The sequence below is a fragment of the Ochlerotatus camptorhynchus genome, unplaced genomic scaffold (genome assembly GCF_037179485.1).
Source record: "Ochlerotatus camptorhynchus isolate MF236.1 unplaced genomic scaffold, CSIRO-AGI_Acam_v1.1 ptg000064l, whole genome shotgun sequence".
Taxonomy (NCBI): Eukaryota; Metazoa; Arthropoda; class Insecta; order Diptera; family Culicidae; genus Ochlerotatus; species Ochlerotatus camptorhynchus.
In genome coordinates this window covers 2,177,750-2,202,205 of record NW_027040554.1, presented here as the reverse complement: position 1 = coordinate 2,202,205, position 24,456 = coordinate 2,177,750, and the positions used below count along the sequence as shown (strand labels likewise).

Here is a 24,456-nt window from a genome sequence, read left to right as displayed (position 1 = left end):
CCATTCCTTTGCATACTTAGAAGTGTGTTTCGGATCGTTGTCTCACTGAAAATGCCATATATGAGGCATGTTATTTTCTGCATAAGGGAGCATAAGGTATAAAATGTCATGATTTCTTTGTATTCAAATCTGGTCATGATGGAATTAATGCAGAAAATGGACCTACACCGAGCAAAGTAAAATATCAAATTGATAACAAATTCTATTACCCGGTTAACACTTTTTGATAACTGAATATGTTATTATTATTGTTGAATCAACAGCCACCATAACAAAAATGGTAACAAAAAATTGCTCGATGGATATCACAAAAACAACTAATTTTGTTATCATTGATAATATCTTGATAACAAATTCTGCAAACCATACAAATTTATTCCATAAATTTCAAATCATGTTATCATTTTGATATCAAAGCCTTACGCTGATAACTGAAATATGATTAGGGATTAGAAGCACTATTTTTTATTGTTTCAATGCGAATAATATTTTATGTTTTGAACTAACCTTGCATCGTTAATAAATATATAGTGAATTTTTCATGATAACAACTGATAACAAAATTGATCAAGGCTGATAACTAAATAAGTTATGCGATAACAACTGAAAACAAATGATATCTGGGATAACAGGACTTGTTATCTAGATGATATCGGGTTGTTATTCTACTTTGCTTGGGACTCCATACCAAGAAAAACAGCCCCAAACCATGATGCTACCTCCTCCATGCTTTACGGTCTTTACCGTGTACCGCGGATCGAACTCTTTATCGGATGGTCTACGTGAGAATATATTAAATTACTATTTTGATTTCATTTGACATGTGGAAGTTTTTGCTCAAGATTCTTGATGAGGTAATTGATTTAACAGGTTATAATATCCGTTTTATTGGTATTAAATAAACGATTTAAAAAATGAACGATTTACATATGAAACAAAAAGATGGCCGGAGTGTAAAAGCAGGTAAGTACGAAAGTATTTAATTCAGATATCCCAAAACTCATCCGAGAGGGATCCCAAGAAAGCTAATTGAGCCAAGCGTTTTCCATTGAGCCGATATCGATTCTGTGTGGTTTCACCAGTTTTGACGGAACACTTGTTACCATTCTTGATAAATAGCCTTGAGCAATGGGGTTTACATGGGGATATACACTACGGATTTTCTCCCATCAACGAAAAAGATCGACAGAACGTGGGAAAACAGGCTGATGCAAAAAATTTTGTAATTCTGCCGATATGCCCCCATGGCGATCCAGTTCTGACATAGCAGAGGACTGATGAACCTGAAATATGTCATAAGAAGTGAATGTTTGTACATATGTAGATTAATAACTTTACCATTTCGTCATGAATATCCCACAGGCCTCCGGTTTGTTTAGGTTGCGGGGACATATGTGTGCAATCATCGTATACTCTTTCGGTACTATTGATCTGCTCCGACACAATTTTAACTGCCCGAGCGTGAGCTGAAGACTCCAGGTACAGGTCAATATTAAATTGCAAATGCAAATGCACTGACATTTTTTTTCTTGGATCGAATGAAAAGGATCGATCCAGTCGATTTTTGTCGGGTTTGAGATCGATTCAAAAAATCGATTAATCAAACCAAAAAAATCGATCTTTTGTGTTTCGATCCAAGATTGCCCATTGCTAGGTGGAACACTTGCTCTTCATTATGTCTGGCCGAAGCTCGAGTGATACTGCGCCCCTAATAGATGTACAACCAACTGTTCAACAACAACCACCCTACTGCTTTCTCTCTGAGATGACCAAGTTGGTCATGACGAGAGGAGCAACACAATAGTTGGGTAAAGAAGAATTGCATTATAACACACCATCGACTGGAAATTCTCTCGCAAACGTGGGGCTATAGGTAGTGATGAAACGTCGCTAGAGCTATTCCACAGCCGCAGTCAGTAATGAGCAAAAGGATGACGCACATCTTTTGCCTGTAGACTTGAAGACATACTTCAAGTCTCCGCGTACATCGTACGGGCTAGGCAAAAGATGTGTGTTTGACTTTAAAAACTGTCGCATTAATGGCCCTTGGCTCATTTTCAACTTCTATTCAATTTTCATACTGCCGTACTCTAACGGCACTGTCCACCTACCCTCTTCTTAAGATCATTCTCTAGCTAATAAATTATCACACTAAAGCTTCATGTTAGCATTTCCAACCAACTCTGAAAATCTCTAATTTTGCGTATGAAGTAACATAAAAACACTTTGAATGTAAAAACTGTTCTAGTTCCGACATGAATCTTCCCAATCTTCCATGTCCGATCATCTTTGTGCCTGTAGCTTCAGCAACTGCCAAGTTTGATGCTTCTGGGATCGTCATCTGTTATTTGAACTGGCGTAATACCAGCTCTTCTTGATCAGTTCCGACATGAACCTTCGCAATCTCCAACGTCCGACCATCTTTGCGCTTTTAGCGTCGCAACTGTCTATTCCAATGCTTCTGGGATCCTCATTTGTTCTTCGGTCTGGTGGAATACTAGCTCTTCATCAGTTCCGACGTGAACCCTCACAATATCCGATGTTTGACCATGCAGCTTCAGCAATTGTCTATTCATAAACTTCTGGGATCCTCATCTGTTCTTCGGTGTGGCGGAACACCAGCTCGTCTTGCAGCCTACACGTATGACATCTAACCACTCCGATCCATACCTGATTAGCAGACTGGTGGAACACCAGTTCGAAGTTTCAAAAAACCCTGCCACATGCCAATCTTCAGCCAAAATTCAACACGTTGCAACATTTATGTTGCCAGTCAGCAAGCGCATTCCCTTAAAACAGTTCAACTCACTGGGAGTGCAATTGTTTTCTATTGCATATGAAAAAAAAGCAGATTATGTTTAGTTTCCGTACCGATCAGTATCGTATTGAACCGATCGAGGAAAATGATAAAAGTATTCTTTTGAACGATTTTTCAAAATATAATACTAAAAACGTGAATTTTAGGCAAATTTTAGAAAACAAAACATCGAAGACAAAAAATATCTATCTTAATGATGATGATGGTCCAACCTCTTACCCCTACAAAGGTTTGAGCTGGACGATTTATCTTTAAGATAATTAAATATGACATTTTAACCAGGTTAGCAAACAAAATCGAACTGGTTTCAGTAACAGATATAAATTCCCTCTAAAGTTTACAGTTGCTTCACAGCGATATAAATGTGGAAAATCTAAGGCGTCCACCTCTTAGCTCGCCTTTTTGTCCACCTAAAATATTCATAAGTATTACAAGCAATCAAGAGTTAATGAACAATCAACAAAGCATCCTATTACACTAGTAACCCCGCAATCTGATGCTATCATAATTTCAGCAATGTTCAGCAGGAATGCTCACGAACCCCCAATATTTGCCAGAAAACTTACTCAAGGTATCTTTCAAATAGGCTTCAAAATTGCATTTTTTTTTTTATCAAATGTTAAATTTAGTCTTCTATATCCGTAATACGCGCGCAAGACTCAAACCTTTGTACACTACTTTTTTTTTAATTGATCTACTATTAAATCAAATATTAAAAACCCATCATCACCATCGAGGCGAACAGAAATAGTTTTTGTAGTGCTACAATAATTATTAAAAATGTCGTTATGACAGCTATCCATATAAAATAATCCTTTAGAGATAACTTCGTCAAGATACATAATTTGTCAATTCATAAAAAAATCACTGGATAACTGTTCAAAAGACAGTTTTAACGTGTGAAATGCAGTGTCTTTTAAATTCTGTAAGTGTTGCTGAACGTTTGATATGTCTAGGCATCGAATTGAAATTATTTATTCCTTTATACTATAATGAATTTTGTGAAGCACAAGTCAAGAAATGTGGTGTTCTTATTTCAGCCGCGTTTCTAGTATTATATCTATGAAAGTCACTTCCTCTTTCAATTCGATCACACAAATATCGAGGCAGCAAACCGTTAACTACTTTAAAAATGAACACCATAGTCAAATATACAATTCTTTGCTTCACCGACAACCATTGTAAGGCATCTAGCATCAAAGTTGAGGAAGTGAATCTATTACATCTCGAAATCAAACGCATTATTTTATTCTGCAAGCGCTGTAATCTCGATATTTGTGTTGCATTGGCCAGAAATAAAATGGAAGAGCAAAAGTCTAGATGAGGAGAGATGATTGATTTGTATAGCTGTATTTTACTGGCAATAGTTAAATCGTTTTTCAGTCGACATAGAATTCCATACTTTTTGGCAATTTTCTTGATGACACTGTCAATGTAAGAGTTGAACTTAAGTGTGTCATCAATAATCACGCCAAGATATTTAATCTCCCGAACGAGATCAATAGTCTCATCATCAATTACAACAGAGACGTTCTCATTTACTCGATTCCGCGAAATTACCATACATTTAGTTTTACTTGTATTCAATTTCAACTGCTTATGCTTCAACCATCTACTTAGAGAACGCAAATCTTCATTCAAGTGTAAAACGGCATCATCTAAATCCTTAGCTGCAATGAATAACACAGTATCATCTGCAAAAAAATAATGTCGCAAAATCGTAAAACACGTCGCAAGTCATTAATGTACAAAATAAATAACAGGTGCCCTAATACACTTCCCTGGGGCACTCCAAGGTTATTCCCCACGGGACTGGAAACAAAATCATTAAAAACAGTCCGTTGAGTTCTGTCAGACAACTAGCTTTCAAACCATTTATATGCAGTACTCGTAATTCCAAAGCGCTTGATTGATCTTAACAATAAGGGCCTAGAAATTGTCTCAAAAGCGCGTTTAAGATCCAAAAAACAGCAACAATCGTATCTTTACACTCCAAGTTATTTTTTCACTTCGCTAATACCAAATTCAACGCGGTTTCACAAGAATGACCTTCCTGATATCCCGATTGTTCTGTTACTATTTAAATACTTCAACAGCTGGCCTTTAACAACAAGTTCTAACATTTTCTCTAATGTGTGCAACATGTTGATGGGACGCAACTTTTTGAATAGGGTCCACTAAGGATTCCTTCCAAATTTATGGCACATGTCCAGTTTGTAATGATTCATTAATAAGGTCCAGTCAGATGTGGCCAATGACATGAAAGCAATCTTGAATAACTCTAGCATTAACATTATCTACTCCAGCCGATTTTCCTAATGAAAAACAAATAACTCTAAGTTCATCTAATGCAATTGGGTGGAAAACTTCAAATCTACAACTACTATTAACTGGCTATTTTATTTTGTCATGTTCATCGACCAATTCAATGGATTGATTAATCAATGAAACACTGTCTACAAAATAATCATTAAACTTAGCTGCAATTACTTGTTCTGACTGTTCTAATGTGCTATTAAAAGTTATGGACCGCGGTTTGCAATTACTAGGTTTTAATAAAGATTTCAAAATTTTCCATAACTCTTTGCTGTTGTTTTGATGCTGATCAATCTTCCTTTGAACATATTTACAACGAGTTTTCTTTATCGATTGTGAATACTGTATACACGCGATTGTGTACCTATCCCAATGATTGTCATTATTTGATCTACAAAACTTTTATCTTGCGAAATTAAAAAAAAAAACTGTATCGCTGTGCCATCATTACGGCCAAAACTTTTTTTTTTATTTTTATCCATCAAATTATAGTCCTAATTAATCCAAGAAACTGCACTTAAGATGTCAATTCCAGAGAGCTTAGATTTAATTACTGACCCACTGTGCATGTACTATACACGCAAAAAAGTAATTGTTAGAGGTTTGGTGACTTGATTTTAGGTACGTAGTGTCTTTGGGACAGTTGCTTAGAATGTTGGGTCTTTCGACGTATTCTGTATTTTGATTATTCCCCCTAGAAGTGATGAGAACAATACATTTTTGCCAATTGTCAATATAATACGTAGATGTCTTCGGCAAAGTTGTAAAAATTTCTTAAAATTTGTATGGGAGATTGTCTACGCGGGAGGAAGGGATGTCTAAACCATCTCGAGATAGGTCTACGTGAACAGTCCCTAATCAGTACCATTTACGTTATTCAATGTGTGATATATTAGATCCCTTCACAAAGAATATGCCTCTCTATTATAAAACCTGGCTTCGCACTTGTATTCAACTAAAAATCTCACCGCCCATTTCAGAGTACAAAGCAAGGTATTCAATATAACTTTTTCAAATGCTCCTCTAATGGGTGACAACTGTAGTCAAAATTTTGTCTTGTGACTTGAAGTTCTTCCCTTGAAGTATCCCTCGAATATTTTCTCATATCTTGAAATTCCTGTAAATTTGGGCTATTCTAAATAAAGCCTTTTTACTATGAACTGGTTTACCGCATAATAAGTTGCAAATATATAAGTCGTTACCGTCAAACCGATAAAACTAAGTGCCACCATGGATATGGCCATAGAACCGAAAGTGGCTCCCACATCATGACTTTTTCATCTACTTACCACTCTTACTTGCTATCTGTCCTCGCTTGACGTGCACTTTTGATTGCTAATCCTTTATGACTAACTAAAACGATCCGACCAATAGGCAGTGAAATATCAAGTGTAAAATAAGCACTTACTTGCGCGAACACCGTGCGCACTCCGACACACACTTAGATACACTACCTCCAATACATAATAGCAATCGGCTGCACCCAAATCGCGCTCAGCTCTCAATAGGCTCATAAAGATAGAAAAGAGCACTTATGGGGAAGGTGAATTCCTGTCAGTTCAGCTGCTGTTGCTAGTGCACGGCTAGTGGCACAAATGATGTGGAGATTTATGGAACCGCCAAGCATGTCAGATTCGTTCCCGGCTGCATTAAAACACATTTCACGGTTTTGTGGAGCCTCGGAGAACAGAAGCCCGTCACAGGCTGCCTGCTGCTGCATACTGTAAGTTGATTTAATTTAGTTTTCATGTTATTTGATTGAACTACACCAACCTAACTGAAAGTTAATGGGACGACCGTTAGTTCGCGTTGGCTGAGTTGAGATAGATCATGATAGAGTTGAAGGTCACCATTAGCTGCGGTGGTGGTGGTTCTTATTTGGTTCAACAATTTCCATAAATTGCTCTTATTCACCTGCGGGGAAGCAGCAGAATGTGGCTCAACATGGTGCTTTAGAGTTTTGCATTTTACAGAAAGGTATCGTTGTTTGCGGACGGAGTTTTAGCCGGTACTCCTTTTTCCCTATTCCTAGTGACCACAAATAGTATCTGTTTTTTTTTTGCCAAAAATCAGGTATCAAGGAATCAATTTATATCGTCTAAAACTCTATCCGCAAACAATGGTACCTATCTGTATAACATATGATAGTCTGGGAGGTTCAGAAAAGCCCACTTTTCGGAATTAACATATAAAATTGATCGCGCATTATGGAGTCACGATCTTCGGTGGCCCCTAACTGACACATTCACGCCTTTTCGTCTACTGCTCGTCGTCGTTGGCGGCGGGGGAGTTACACTCGGACCCAGATGTTACTAATGCTACTCGACCCATGTACATATCTGCAAAAATCTCTGACTAATTGCAATCATAAAGCTGTCAACTACCGTTTTTGTGCTCTCTACTCTAGCTGTGAGACTGCTCACCAGAAGTCACGATTTTGGTCGTGCATGGACATAAACGCCATCGGTGCAAGGCACTTGCACTGGCCCAGAAGACGACTAGTCCAGGGACAATTTCTTTTTATGAAAAGAACATGCAACTTCCTCCGGTATCTCGTTTCGGAATCTACTGGACACGAGTAAGGAGCATTTATTACCTGTCATAAATAGTGCTGTAGTGGCGTTGTTTTGTCTAGATCTCACCAGTACCTCTGCCCCCAACACTCGACTATGAGGAGGGAAACTTTCTTCTATTTTCAGCAAAGCATTCATTGGTTGAACTTGATATTGGTGCGTTCGTCTCCCATGTACACCCAGGGCCCGCAAAATCGTTGTTTATTTTATTGAGCTGTCTTATCACGGATCTCTAATCTATATTCAATGGCAAAGAGGTGGGCAGAAGTGACTTAGCTATTGTGCTTTGTATTCTGTGGTTTTGAACTTGAAATGGGACTGGGGGAGTCGATTGATTACCGGTGATTAGGTACTTTATGCGATCTGGTGCGATATACAAAGGGGTGCTCCGTTATAGTGTGACTGGAGGTAATCTCAGACTTAAGCTTTGTACCGAGCAGTCTTTGTTGCTTCCTGGTGCTTTTTTTCAAATAAGGGATAGCAATAATGGAATCATTTCATTCTTCCATAGGTACTGACCATCCGCCGTGGTGCATAGGGACAATGTAAAAGATTTCCATCCTAGAAGATTGTCAAATTTGAGTGCGATGATTATTTCAAAATGTTCATCCTGGAGGACAGTTCTAATGTTGGACTTAACGATTATGGTCTTTGAACTTATAGAAGTATCTATTACATGGAAAGTATTTATATTTTCGACCAATTAGCTCTCTGTGCAAGTAGATCTGGAAATACTGGAGAAACAACCAAGCTCATGATCAAGGTCACAGAACCAATTTCAAAAGTTATTAAAATTGCGGTCTTTTTACCTATCAATTTGTAGGTCAGATGAAAATACGAGGATCCAAAAGGTTTATTCTATGCTAAAAAGCAATTACAACCTTGCCAAAATATGAAACAGCTAATGAAAAGTTCATAAGCTTAGAATTCCTTTACACACAAAAAATATTTCTCATGATGCCCATAATTCAACTTTCCGTGAAACTTATTCATTACTTGCCGTCACCCTCAAACCAGCCATAACTCAAAGCATTTAATCGTGACATGACCGCATGCTCCGGTTTTGGTTATTACTATTCATGAGGCGAGCACGTGACATGTGCTACATAAGCGCAACTCTTGCTATTTCAATCTACATATGTATTCTGCGTCTTTCTAGTTAATTGCAAAAGTGACTGAAATAATCTTATCATTTAGTATTGCTGATAAAAACGAACATTCCCCGGCCGAGTGGCAGCATGTGTTATCTAGATAAATGGACCACTTGTTTCAATGGGTTTCACTACCCACAGTGTAGGTAGCAGGTTATTCTTAAGGTTCGTGACAATAATTCAGGATAGACTGACAAACGCTAATCTATCTTCCGTTTGATGCGTGTAGCCCCGTGTCAGTTTTGTTTCAACAAAAGTTTGCCTTACCCATTTCCACATGCAGCGTTGTTCATGACGGAAAAATATGATGGAAATGAGCAGGTTCCCGCCTCGATTGCACATACCTCTATGCTTTGGTTTTCCATGCGCTAGAGGAGGCCTTTGATGATGTATGAGCATTTCGGTGTGTTCTACGGCGAAATATGTTTTCCTTGCTGTTTTACGAGCTTTAGACTGCAAGTAGAATTCGGAGCGAGGTTGTTAATTTACATATATTGCACAAGACGTAGTGGTTGAAAATTTATGGTGTAGATACGATAGTTGATGGATAGATTTGTTAAAATTTGGTCCTACATGCTTTGAAAACCATTCGATTCTTATCAAGAGATCACATTTTTTTTTCTTCTTCCATTTACAGACAATGACGATGAAGGAATTGAGCACGATTCCGAAGAACCGGTAACGGATGAGGATGAGGCTGTCGTGGCAGATCACATAGGGGAAGACGACGACGAAGAGGATGAAGATAGACATCATCACCAGTGCAATGGTGATGGTGGCGGAGGCGGAGGAGGAGGACTAAACGATGATCATCATCGCTCAGATAGCAGTAAAAGAAAATTGCACCTCGAAACCAAAGAATTGGATCACGTGCTAGCGGTGAGTACGGTTCGGAATAAGTCTTTTTTCTACCTCTGTCGTTTGATACATATATTGCCGTGTGACGTACTGGTTGTAGTAAGTTTGGAAGAACTGTTAAACATGAACATAAGGAAGGCTAATTTCCTAAATTAATTGAAACTGTGTGTGGTAAATTTCATGCAAAGAATGAAAAGCTTTTAAAAGATGAAACAATTATAGCAGATTAGTTCAAATTCAAGGTGCTAAAAACCTTTTCACATGAATAGTAAATCTTGTAAGAATTGCTTCAAAGACGAAAAATTTCCAAGATCGAGTAAAATTTAGAGAAGGAAAAATCAATCCCATGAAATTTTCAAATCGTGGTTCTCAAATAAGAGTAATAAATCTCTAAAAAATTAACTGTGCATGTTTAAAAGAAGGATTATTGGTGTTGAATTGACCCATTTGGTGAATTTTGTGGAGGCAAAGTGTTTTTCGGTGAAATGAATTGCTCTCCCCTTTATTTCGGCTCAATCGCAGTTTCTTTACGGAGCCATACTTTCGATTTTTGTAACGTTGCAAAAGTTTCGTAGGTTTACGTATAGTAAGCTTTGGACCGAATACTCGCGGTGAGCCTAAGATGAGAGGGATTATATGTTTATTCAAATTGTGGATAGATTCTGGGAAGTAGAGTAAATGCCTGGCTTTGGCACCCATTTACTTTTTTCAGCAACCAAAATTTAAACGTTAATTTCACTGTAACACGAAACACTGCGCTGAATGTATTCAAACGATTCCCTTGTATTTCAGCATCAATCTGATTACATTTTTACAACTGAACCTACCGGTCATGGCAATTTTTTCTTTAAAAGACATGTACGTACTACAAAATGCTGCTGATTTCGAATTGCCGATAATAGAACAGCTGTTCAACACGCAGCTCAAATGGAAAGGTTGCTGAAGAAAAAGGCTGCCGACAATAGTCAGATAGAGAAGCAAGCAGCAGATAAATGTTAACAATCAAACACGTCACATGTGTGCGTGACGCTGAGAAAATTCTAATAGAACTGCGAACGCTGCTTAGATTGACGAGAATACGTAAATTCCCCTAGTTGAGAGTGGAATTTTTTGCTCTCATCCAACGGTATTATATTGAGCCATCGATTTTGTAAAAATTAAGAAATATTAAATCTCTGAAATTTAAGGTTATAAAGTGAAATCTCTTTGAGAATTATAAAAGCTTTAGAAAACGGAATTGGAAAGAGGGCCGCATTTAAGCGGGGGTAATTGATATGAGCCGCCCGGCCATGGAAGCTGCGAAAATTTTTGTAGCTTTTTAATTTATCATAGTTGTTCTGCTAAAGCAAATAATTTTCATTTTCCCGCTCAACCATTAAGTTAAGTTCTGAATTTTTTATATATGCAAATTATGTTCTTTAAGAACATCCATAACTGATGAATGACTGAGCTCTTTTTGTTTGCTGAATTTCTTTCGATGTTCTTTCAATTCAAAACAAATTTAGAAACTTATGGTATTATTACATTGAGTGTTTTGTTTGGATATTTGACATTTTTGAAATCTTAAATTGGAAAATTGGGTTTATTGTTCATTGTTTCAATGATTCATCTGACATATGGACCGGCAGCAAACGAGAGTTTCAACCTTTGAAGAGCTAGATTGACGGAGAATCACTTATAGCAATCGTGACTTGATTCATTGAACGAACTCATGAAATGTTGAGCGAAAAGGCGGCATTTCTCAGAGCTAGCGGTTTGCTCACCGAGATGAACTGATAATGGTAAACCGACTTCCAGAAACGCTTTGGATTTCTGCGAAGAGATGATTGCGTACGGAAGACATATCATCGATACAGGAATCTGTTGTACTTCCTATAGTCGTTACTTGTGCTGTTGAACTCCTGCTTCCTAATGTACGAATGGTTTTGGCAGTATTGTGGTAGATATTTTGCCCTATAATGTTTCAGTCGTCAACGCAAGTGACCGTTAGACAATAGGTACCAATTCATCCATGATATCCCAAATCCTTTGATTGAAATATCCAACGGCATCGTCAACACATCCAGCTGATTCCAATGATCGCCAGTCGATGCTGGAAATAACAGCACTAATCGCAACATTGTCGGCTCGACGGAAATCCAGTATACGATTATTTTCGGAGGGCTGGGAGGTTCATCCGGGCGTCTAAAGCAGGGTGGTCTGCATCAAGAAAGATCAGAGGTTTCATGGTTTCCAAAACGGTAGTGCTAGAGTTGCAGCTTCGTTAGACAGAACAAGGTTTAGAAAGCGAGCGTTCCTATTCGAAACACCATTGACGCCATGTTAAGCGAAATCGTTGATAAGCGTTGAACTAGCAGCCGATAGAACCTATTAAGGCTCAACCTGGAAAGACCCATCGTTCGACTAACTCCACTGGAGCAAAGGCTGGTTATAATCTCCGAGTTGCAGAGCATAGTCATTGAATTCCAAATTGGAAACAATAGCACCGATAGAGTTCACATGGTCCTTAATACTAATGACATCGCTGCAGTGGTCAGGATGTAAATAGATATAGAATAGATCACGCTGCAGTGGCCAGGATGCAAATACACACTAATAACTTGACTTGCCATAGTGATTCTAACCGACAGCTGCTCAAGAGTATCGGAAACAGGTATCGGTTCGATATAACTGTTCCAACGAGTTGAAACAGCGATCAGGACACCTCCACCATGGGTTTTTTGCACTGTTTGTGGCATTACGGTCTGTACGATAAATGGAAAAGGCATTCACGAACAGCTGAGCACTGTATAAACGGTCATCGAGCCATGTCTCCGTCATAATCGCACTTGCTAGCGGACAAAAAGAACGTAGTTCTCAAACATTCTGGTAGTAGATGCGCAGGAGATGAGCTTCCTTTACAGCGTTGACTGCAACAGATGCGGCCGATAGAGCCGTGGTAGAAGATGAAGAGCTGCATACAATACCGCTGGAATTCGAGCAGACATCATTCTACATTAACGTGGTAATTGCCATCTAGAGCAGGTTGGAAACCCCTATCTCTACATCCAACAACGGGACGACTATGAAGAGCGCAGGCAGCGGTATGCAGGACCTTGTCGGAGAGGGCTTCCAAAGTGCTTTCCACAACGCGTCTCGGGAATCCAGTGTTTGAAGCATCCTCAGCGTGTTCAGAATGAAATCCAATGTGACAGGTACAGTGCGAAGTGACAGAGCAAGTAGTCATACTGCGGGGCGAAACATCTTCAGGCAGGGAACAAACATTATTACATTGATACTTGCCTTGATGAGCAAGCTGGAAGACCTCTTATCGCACTCCAGATACAGGGCCAGGACGACTTGGACTGCATTGACGAAGAAACGGCTCGAATGTGCTAGGTGGATTAGGTGCATTAGGCTTCCGTGTTGCACTTTCAACTGCTAGATAAGAATGACTGCAACTGCACACAACACATATTGATAAACCTTTCGAGTGATTTTCAATGAAATATTCTTATTAAATTTGAGTTCCGGGGCCACAACCTTCTCCAGAACCTCGGTCTTATAGTACGCGGCGATGATTTTCACGTTTTTCTCGATAAACAACAGTGCCAGCTTCCCACGCCTGCATAAGCCCCCCTTCCCCTAGGCTAGTCAAGTAGTGAGCCAATTTAAAATCGTTAGTTTCGTATTGATTGTTGGCGGTACTCCTTCATCGTGCGCGGTAAACAAACCACAAATGACAGCAAGTCGATATCGTGCGCGTCGGTTAGCCTATATATAAGGCTAAAGCTGACACATATACCAATACACAGACTGCACATGGTGCGCACCTACACTGCGATGAAAAGTTAAATAGCAAAACTCAAATTGAATATCAGACTCTACCTTCTTCGATCTGTATGAAACTTTGCATAAATGTTTATTTTGGATAATCATTTACATTTAACCTCAAAATCGGTAATTTCAAATCAGGGTTGCTTCAACTCACTTCCTATAAAAAATATTTTTCGGTATTATGCAATCATTAGATGTTATAATGATATGTTGTACTTGTAAGTACCAAGAAGAGGGTGTAAAGTATGTGTTTGACTCATAAAACCTGTCAATTCCACTTTCAGAGCGTCACAATCAGCGATCTTATGATTCGTGAGCGTTCACTCAGAGTGAGCACTCACGAGTCGTAAAATCGCTGATTGTGACCGCACTGCAAGCAATATTGACAGATTTTATGTGTCAAACATATACTTCATGGCCTCTTCTTGTAGCTTACAAGTCTTTTTTTAGCATTATACCACAGACAAACAGACATAACACATTGAATATTTTTCACTGTAAAACATCGTCGCTAAAACATAACCGCCATCTGATGAGTGCACTGTGGTGGGTAGCACGCTGAACAGATGGCGGTAGTGTGTAAACGTCAAACACAAGGGAATTGACTATGCACGCCACAGGTGGCGACACTACCAACAACGATACTTTTAAATTTTCCGTTAAACTCTTGTTCGATGAACAACTTGCGAGAGTTATGTCTGTTTGTCTGTGATTATACTATTTCATGATTTCATAATTCCGAAAAACATTTTTTATAGCAAGTGAGTGGAAGTAACCCTGTTTCAAATCTCGTAATAAAGATCAAAAGTGCACATTTGATTTTTATTTTTCTCAAATTATAACTGGAAAATATCACTTCCAATCAAAATGACGTTTGACACAAAATTGTAGGAAATAGAGATATAGAACTTTTCAGGAAAAAAAAATACGGCAAAGTTTTTTGCATAATTTTGGGTAAAAATCCAAAAACGTGATAAAAAAATAAATATTTTTTGAATATTTTGCATTAAAAAGCGTATGAAAAATGCAAATGCAAAAATCATTGAACAACAACTTTTATGCAGTTTTTTTTTAATTTTAGCTTATGAAATTTTGCTTAAAAAACTATTTTAAAGACTTTTAAAATCGTTTTCTGTTCAAAAATTTACAAAAAAGAGTATGAACAAATGGTTGAAAAATTTACCAAAAGATATTTGTTAATTTTGTTGTGTCCAAAATCTGAAAATTTCACAGAAGGTAGAATTAATAAAAACGCATTTTTTTTCAAAAATATAGAAGAGGACCTGTTTGTTTTATAAAGTTTTGGCACTTCATTGGATTGTTTGCCCAAAATTACTCAACAAATGTGATCATACCTATTTTTTCTGAAAATTAATGTTTTTTTTTCCTAAAAAATTATCTCAGACGTCATTTAGATTGGATGTGACGTTTCCATGTTATGATTTGTTGAAAATTATCAAATATGCCATTTTGAATTTTTTTGCGGAATACAAAATGGTCTAACGTCAATGATAGACAAAAACAAACAAACAATTATGCCGGTTTCATGCCAATCGAAGAAGGTAGCTTCAGATCAATTCGTCATTCGGCGTGGAACTACTCTACAACCTTACATAGCAATATATTGGAAAACTTTCAGAACATGTGTTCACTTAAATGTAGTAGTGCAAAGAGAAAATCAGTAAAGAGGATCTTTGCAGTAAGTACATTATGATCCTGAAGTATAGACATAAATCTTTGATTTTACAAATTAGTGATTTGTGAGCAATAGCACACAACCGAACGATATGAAAACTGACAAGCTTTATTCCTCAAAGAGCACAACGATTTTGTTTTCTCTCTTTTAGTCTACTGTTACTCTCTCAACCATACATGTTAGAGTGGCTGTGTTTATCTTGGTGTACGCTGATTTAATCAACTCATCTTGCAGAACGTGATTTTCAACTGGTGTTCGTGGCGATTTTAATTTTTTTGGTACATCTAGTGAAAATAACTGTTATGTCGACTTCATTGTGAATTAAGAAGCTTGAAGAAAAAGGACTCTCCCCAATTCTATGCCGCCGTCAGTCACCATTTGCAAGAGAGTTTGTGGGACAATACCAGGCGGGATTCATGGGTGACCGTGCTACCACGGACCAAATTTCCGCGATTCGGCAGGTTCTGCAGAAATGCCGCGAATACAACGTGCCCACATATGATTTGTTCATCGATTTAAAATCCGCATACGACATAATCAACCGAGATCAGCTATGGCAGGTTATGCACGAGTACGGATTTCCAGATAAACTGACGCGATTGGTTAAGGCGACGATGGATCGAGTGATGTGCGTTGTTAGAGGATCGGGGACACTCTCGAGTCCTTTTGAATCTCGAAGGGGATTACAGCAAGGTGATGGACTTTCGTGTATGCTATTCAACATCGCGTTAGAAGGTCTGATCAGAAGAGCAGGGATAGACACGAGTGGCACGATCTTCAGGAAGAAGGCACGGAACTTTGAGACAATGGAGGAAACGTACATCAGACCGGATTGGACTTGCCATCAACGCATCGAAGACAAAATACATGAAAAGAAGAGGTTCTAGGGAAGACAATGTTAGCCCCCCACCCCGAGTTCAGATTGACGATGACGAAATCGAGGTGGTCGATGAGTTCTTGTATTTGGGCTCACTGGTGACCGCCGAAAATGATACCAGCAGAGAAATTCAAAGAAGCATTATGGTAGGGAATCGTGCCTAATTTGAAATCCGGAGGATGCTCCGGTCGAATAAAATTCGCCGTCGCACGAAGTTGACTATCTACAAGACGCTGATTAGACCGGTGGTCCTCTACGGCCACGAGACCTGGACTATGCTCGTGGAGGACCAACGCGCCTTTGGTATTTTCGAATGGAAGGTGTTGCGTACCATCCACGGTGGAGTGTAGATGGAACGTGGAGGAGGCGAATGACCCACGAATTGCACCAACTGCTGGGAGAACCATCCATCGTCCACATTGCAAAAATAGGGTGACTACAGTGGGCTGGGTAAGTCGTAAGAATGCCGCACGACGACCCAGTGAAAATGGTTCTAGAAAGCGACCCAACAGGAACAAGAAGAAGAGGCGCTCAGCGGGCAAGGTGGATCGACCAAGTAGCAGGCGACCTGCGGACCCTTCGCAGACTACGAGGCTGGCGAAGTATGGCCATGGATCGAGTAGAGTGGAGACGACTTCTTCGGACAGCAAAGAACAATAAGACCTTAGCCTGATTGGTAAGGTAAGTAAGGAAAAGGTTTAGATCGTTCTGAACTCAAACACTTAAAATTCTTGACTCTTTGACAGCTACAGTTATATCATTCAGCATACATAATCGATGACCGTCCATCCTCTAAATGTGACTCTTCCGTATTCAGTACGATTCTACAAAAATCTCAAGCAAACTATGCTTCAATTTTCGCACACACGCACAGCGCCCATTCCATGCTTCCATTTAAGGAAAAAATCGATTTCCGCATCAAACCACCGAGAGTTCCGTAGAAGGAATTTTCAAGGCACGTTTCACATCTGTTCTCCTCCTGCTCCGGAACCTCCAAGACATCATTGTTGAGGCAGATTCCAATAATTTGATTACGACAAACACGTACAAAAGAAAGAACCCAGAGCTGCAAAAGGAAATACAAGTACCTACTTCAATCTACCTGGTCACGGTTCTTTCCAACCATAAACAAAAACTGTTGGCGGGACGTCAAAATAGACTCCCAGTCTGGACGCGTATCACTTATGTAGAGAGATATTTTGAGCAAACAAACAAAATCAGCTGTACGGAGACGAAGGCGAGCAAAGAAAGCGAAAATGTTTACTTTGGTGCTGAGCAGAGCTGAGCCTCGATGGAAAACTTTTACTTGATGATTTCGGACCAAACAAAAAGTTGTTGCTGAAGAACACTCTTCCCCGTGACGGACGCGAGTCAATCGAATGAACAACACCACATGTGCGGAGATTGAGAGCATGTGAGTGAGTCAGCTGCGGCGGGTCTCTCATAGAAAGGCACCGGGTGGATGTCGGACGCTAATGAGGTGACGGAAGAATGATGGGTGATGGCGAAAGTTATGTGCCGATCATGTTTTGCCTTGTTCATAAACATTCACAGAGGATGATTAAGCTTGGATCGTTTTGATTAGACTACATTGTTTCGTATGAGGCGTGTATGTTGATGATCGGATCAAGTTTTGAACTTGTAATGGAGTATAATCGAGATTGGTAACACACTGAGTAGGTTAGTGAGGTATTGTGTATTTTCTGAAGAAAATGTTATTAATATAGGCAGCCCTACTTTTGCTCAATAAAACAGATGAAATTATCCTTAATAAGTAAAAAAAAATCTCCTTAAAATAGATCGGGTTGCTCCTTAAATGATTGATCAAAATACATTAAAAATCTTAAAATGCTGAGTAAATATTTAAAGTACGCTCCCTAAAATAGAGAAAACTGTACATTAAGCATTTGAAAATGCTCATTAGTATGCACTGCTTTGCACCATTTTGAAGTATAATTGTACCATATATCATCGGAAAAGCTGCTGTAGAAAGGTTAATAAGTACCATGAAATCAGATGAAATGTTCAGTAAAAATGCACAAATGCACAAAATGATTTACTGAACATTTCATCTGATTTCATGGTACTTATTAACCTTTCTACAGCAGCTTTTCCGATGATATATGGTACAATTACACTTCAAAATGGTGCTAAGCGGTGCATACTAAGGAGCATTTTCAAATGCTTAATGTACAGTTTTCTCTATTTTAGGGAGCGTACTTTAAATATTTACAGAGCATTTTAAGATTTTTAACGTATTTTGATCAATCATTTAAGGAGCAACCCGATCTATTTTTAGGAGATTTTTTTTACTTATTAAGGAACATCGTCATTGCTTAATGATTCATTTACCTTTTTACCATTAATATATTAGATATTGATGATGGATTAGGTATGGTCATGTTGATTTTTTATATTGCTTATGATTAATTAAATGAACCATTTCAAATAAAGACAATTGTCATTGACTTGAAGCTGTATCTTCGCGATAAAAAATATCAAATACCTTCAATAGCATTTTCTTCTTGCTACAATTAAACAATATTGCAGCAATAAAAGCCTTTTCAATGCCACCTCTCGTGAACGAAAATCTCATCCGAAGCAGATGAAATAAATAAATGCAGTTCTGTTTTCGCCTCGACGTGGGAACAAAAGTAGTTCGAGATTAATTGGACACCGTGTTGAGTCAATAATTGAATCAAAGAAGATCACCGGCGCTCGCCGCTTGCATTGTTGCATTATACCAGATTTATTATTAAATTAAACTTCGACTTGTGTTACCTAAACGCTTTCCGGTTGGCATTGTTGTCGACGTCGTCCCAAAACGGACAGGATCTCCCACAATCAATAAGCGCGCTGCGTTGCAGTCGAGCGCAACTGACGTAGATGCGGCTTCGATTACGCCATCATTCCGAGTCCGACGGAATCCCAATCGGGGGTGAAAGCTCTGCAAAAGTAAATTGAATTGATTTCGTGATGGGAACCTTCCTTTCCGTCAATAAGTCTTAATGCAGCGCGCGGGGAAATTTATCACCTAATGAGTCGCAGTCGGTTTGGGTACTCACTCGGATGTTAGCTAAAGCCACACGGCAAATAATGCAAGTTTCGATCCTCTTCACATGTCAGTTGGGGTAAAATAGTTTAATTATTGGAAACCGTTACGTTTTTCCCATAATCATCCCCGGAGCATTCTAATTGCGACCGACCGACCGACCGGGCCAGATGACGCTCAAATAGCCTTCCCCGTACCCGTACTGGAAATTGGCCTTAAAGACGGTTTAGCGTGTATGGCCCGTTTGCACTGCCGTTCGTCCGGATCTGCAATTAGTTCCCAATAGGCGTCTAATTTTGCTCTCTTTCTCCCAGTACCATCTTGCCAAGGTTAGTGTCCCCGCACGGGTTTGCTGCTCTTGAGGAAGGCACACGAAAAGATTAGTGTGAATTGAGAAGATTAACCGTATCGTTAGGGTAGAATTGACTTAATTGCCACTTCGATGAACTGTAAAATATGGTTTCGTTTGTTTGGTGCTGGGCTATTCCACTGAATAGACAGTTCTTGAAGCTAATTTTAGTTTAGGTAGGGTAAATGTCGGCTTCACACCCATTGACTGTTTTCGGCAACTAAAATTTATGCGGTAATTTCATTGCATTTTCTCCTGAAAACAATTCGCTGAACGTATTCAAACGATTCCTTAGTCTTTCAGCTTCAATCTGATTAGATTTTTACAATCGAGCAAACGCATTTTATCACATTCTACTTGAAATGAAAAATACGCATTACATGATGTTGCTGATTTCGATTTGCCGATAATAGAACATCAGATTAACACGCAGTTCAAATGGAAAGGTTACCGAAGAAAAAGGAGCTGCTGACAAAAGTCAGACTGTAAAAAAAATTGTAATACTTTACACGTTGTCACACTTTAAAAGCGTTGTAAAAACGCGCTGGCGTTGCTTAGATTGACGAGAACAAGTCAATTCAATAGATATATTGAGAAAATCTTTTTGCAAAAGACCAAATCGAAAAACATCAAACCGAATGAATAGCCGGGTGTGCGGAATTCAGAAGCTACTTTCACTCATCATTCAGCGGCTTAAGGCTAACACCTTACCGCCACAAGCTGCTTATGATGAAAATTAATTGGCTCGTATTTTCGCGTGTTACAAACTCGCTTCCAAACAAAGTCATTCAAATTGGGAAACGCACGCAAAACATCGAATCGAAATTTACATAGTTATTTCAGCTGTGAGCAGTGAGAACGATGAGCACAAGCACCGCTTGCATCCTTCGACCTTGATCTGATATTCACACTTCGAAACGAGTTGGTCCACACACTTGAAATATCAATCGATCGCCCCGCCATCCACGGCACCGATCGCTTTTAGGTATCTCGCGACAGCAATTAGTGTTCGCGCCCTATGTCATGCTAATCTGTTACGTGTGGTAGCGATGATGAGTGCAACCGGTGTGGTGGTGTGGTCAGTAATAGCAGCAGCAGCAGCAGCGCGGTTTTTGATGCTGATGGTGTTAATTTACGACATGCAACAAACAAGACTACGCCGCGTCCGTCGTTTGCATTTATGATTCCTACCACGATGGCAAGGTAGGACGATGATCGGCTCGTCAAGAGCTTGACAGTTTTAAATCAAGATTATTTAAATTTAATAATAATGTTTGTGCCCTGGCGGTTTGAAGAGGATCGCAGTTTTGTTTGACTGTCGTGAGCTACAAATTAGATACCGTGATGGTTTGAGTCAGTAGAAATTGTTATTCTTATCTAAGTCACTTCAGTTAGTGCAAAGGGCAACCGTAAAAGACTTCCACCCTTGCCGGCTGCTTGCTTTTGCTTTAACCTGGGCTCTGGTCAAATTCCTATCGACTGGCTTAATGTCATTGTTGAGGCTCCGCCGTCCCTGGGTCTGCCTCTGCTGCGACGTCCTGCCGGGGTCCACCGTTTGCTTATAGCATTCTATGCCACCCCTACGAAGAGTGCGGCCGACCCATTTCTACTTACGTTCTTGAATTTCAGTTGATATCGGCTTCTGATGACATCGACGATGGAGCTCAGCATTCTAGATCCAATTGTGAGGCCACAAGGCACGAATTATGTACCGCAGGCAACGGTGAATGCATACTTGCAGCTTCTGGGTATCCTCCGGATTTTAGTTGAGCATCCTCTCAAAGTTCTCTATCATCAACCGGCAAGATATCGTATGCCATCGGATGACCCAAGTAACAATTTCAGTTTCATCATGGTAGATCATGATTTAGACTTGAAGCATGCTTTAAACCCTCGATAAAACTTGCAATGTTACTTGGGGAGTCTCATCGTATGCATGAGTGTATACAGTTTAACGTGATACGGAGACAATGGTATTGAATCCGTTGTGGTGACGTTTTTGTTATTAGCTGAATTTGTAGTTATATAAAATGAAATAAGCAATGGAGCCATCAAAGTAAACAAGCTTCTACGTCCTTATCTGCCTGGATAACAATATTGTGAAAAATAATGAAAGAAATTACGCCTTTTGTTAGCTGGAGAATATTTGTCATTGACGAACCAATGAATGAGACTTTGACGAATTATTTCTTCAAGTGACAATAATTTTGACAATATTACGTGAAATCATTCAATAACAACGACAAATCTCAGCACTGGGTACAATGACTTCAGGCATTACAAATCGGTAATGCCTATAATCATTGTACCCAGGAGGTATACTTAGGAGACGAGTGTGTATACTGAAGAACATTTACGTTAAATGCGATAGGGAAACGGATTTGAATGCTACATGATCATGAGCCATACTCGAGTTCTTTCATCAGTAATTGTAGTATAATTGGTAATGCACACGTGTACTGAATGGGATTTGTGGGTTCAAATCCCACCGGTTGCCGAAGAGTTTCTCACACGCACTTGTCTCGCCGATCATCTCAAGTGACAATTTTGGTTTAATGAGGCCATGATTTGACTTGTGGAAAACCTCGATAAAACTAGCAATGCTATTCGGAATGTGTGCTTTGCTTCTCAGTACCTTCTAATGTTTCTTTACGATAAAGATAAAACCTTGCGTTCCAGAAGATTCATTATCGACACATGAAATATTCTCGTGAGCGATTCCAGGCCAAAATACGAAGAAATAATAAAATTTTGGATTTTATCTCTCAAAATTCCAAAGAACAAAATTGTTTACTAGGGGCAATGAACCAAGTGTTTGCTGGAATTAGGCCATTTTGACTAACGACTAATTTTTCAAAACGACGTATTTGACATGTGTCAATAAATTATAGAACGAAAATGGCTCATCCAATCGAAATTACCTCTGAGACAAAAGGAGGAAACTGGATTGAAATTTCGAAAAAAAAAACAAACAAAATACAAACCGATAGAAAATTAAAAATTTTCGTCAAAAAATAAAAAAATTAAATCTGTTTAAAACTTAAATTGTATATTGGGTAAAAAGCTCATTTTAAGATTTTTAAACTTATGTTTAGTTGAAAGCTTATCAAAAAAGCTAATTTTTCTGAAACGAACACTTCAATATTGACTTATAGAAAAAAAATGTCTTTTTTTGCACGCAATATTTAGGCGATTTGTGAATTGGACACGATTTTATTCACTAAAAATTGTATTTTCTGCATAAACATCATTAATATGAAACGGCGCCGGTGGTGTAGTGGTAAGCGTGATTACCTCTCACCCCAGCAGGCCTGGGTTCAATCCCAGTCGGCGCCGCCGGGATGTTCTGAGGCATAACATCTCTGATCACGCCTTCCTTCGGATGGGAAGTAAAGCCGTTGGTCCCCGGTTCATGAGTTGATGGGTCGATAGGTTGGGTCCAGGTGTGGGAGCTGCCTTCCTGGCACGTCGGTAGCATTGGTGCTCAGCACGGAAAACAAGATCGACGGAAAAAACAAAAACCAAAGGATCATTAATATGTTGATTTTTTTTTTAAATTCGTTATGTTATTTAATTATAAAATTTATAGTTGTACAATAATCAATTATAAAATTAATATATACATATAATTAAATTATATTAAATAATATATTATTTAATCATTAAATGTGAGTAGTGAATTCAGAATCACTTCTAAATTCTCAACATGGTTCACGCTTTCAATGATTGGATCTAAGCATTGTAGTTGAAAATGAGCTGCTCCTTTATCCGAGAAAAGGAGTATTCTGATCATTCTCTCGGGTTAACTACAACTCGGTTAAAGTTGCACCAATTAGCAAAAGCATGAAGCTGACGCTAAAGAAAGTGGCAGTTGGCAATAGAGTGAATGTTGATTTTGAGATCGTAAACATACGGCAGTCGAGGTCCATCAAGGACAAGATTTACATCGTGAACGTAATGCAGGAAGATCTTAAAAAACTTGGGAACAAATTCAAGGAATTTCTTGGACCATTCCTAGGGAGCTCTGATAAGAAAAGAGTAATATTCTGAAGAAAATGCATCGGGCTTTCAAAGGATGTTTTAAAGGAATGCTGAGGAGAATCCCAAAGGGAATACTGAGTCTCGTGAACATTTCGAGAAAAATTGCAAGGAGGATTTCATGAAATCTCTAGGAACACTCCAAGGCTATTCTAGAGTGAATTATATGAGAAACATGAGGAAAACTCCAATGTTATTTTAAAGGATATTTTGGCGAATTCAAAAAATGATTTTGAATAGATTTATGAAGTGAATTTTAAGCGATTTCTCTAATTATTCGAAACAAATTAATTGGTAGTAGGTTCAATTTCACCATTGCAATGATTCAGGACCAATTCATTTGTGTCGAATCATAATAAATCCAAGGTTAAAGCACATGAAGCTCAATATGCCCCTGTTCACTATTGCCGTTTAGCGTGAGACATGGATGTTAACAATAGCACTGGGACCGTCCCCAGCTTTATAGGTATAAAAGGATATTAAATTGATTCTGCGATTTAAATGATACATAAAGGGTGTCCACGATGAAATTGCCACACAAAATTGATTCGCAAAATTCGAGTTTTCATCCGATTGCCATCAAATTTTCAGGGATTGAGAAATAACTATTAAACTTCATTTTACCATTTTACTCGTATTTTATTTACAGTCCATACGCAAATGCCCGCACCTTGGCCTTAACCCCGGCCATAAGATTATGCACAACCTGTGAATAAAACGGTTGATTGCATGTAAACCCATACTTTCTTCAGTTCCTCGACTGTCTTCACTACCTTAGGTCGTTTAAGAAGGTGCTGCTTCATAATCGCCCAGTACTTCTCGATGGGGCGGAGCTCCGGAGTGTTGGGAGGGTTGAACATTTTCGGCACGAAATTGACCTTATTGTCCGCATACCACTTCAGCACGTCCTTG

General features: G+C 38.9%; 1 protein-coding gene across 3 annotated transcripts in view; it reads left to right on the top strand.

The window, feature by feature from the left end:
• The window catches only part of spir (spire), a 463,061-nt gene that overhangs the window by 221,321 nt on the left and 217,284 nt on the right, over positions 1-24,456 (top strand). For all 3 annotated transcript variants that reach the window (XM_065216592.1, XM_065216591.1, XM_065216590.1), the window contains exon 4: positions 9,496-9,737. In XM_065216592.1, the coding sequence (XP_065072664.1) occupies positions 9,496-9,737 (242 nt within the window). The remainder of the gene's footprint in view (positions 1-9,495; positions 9,738-24,456) is intronic.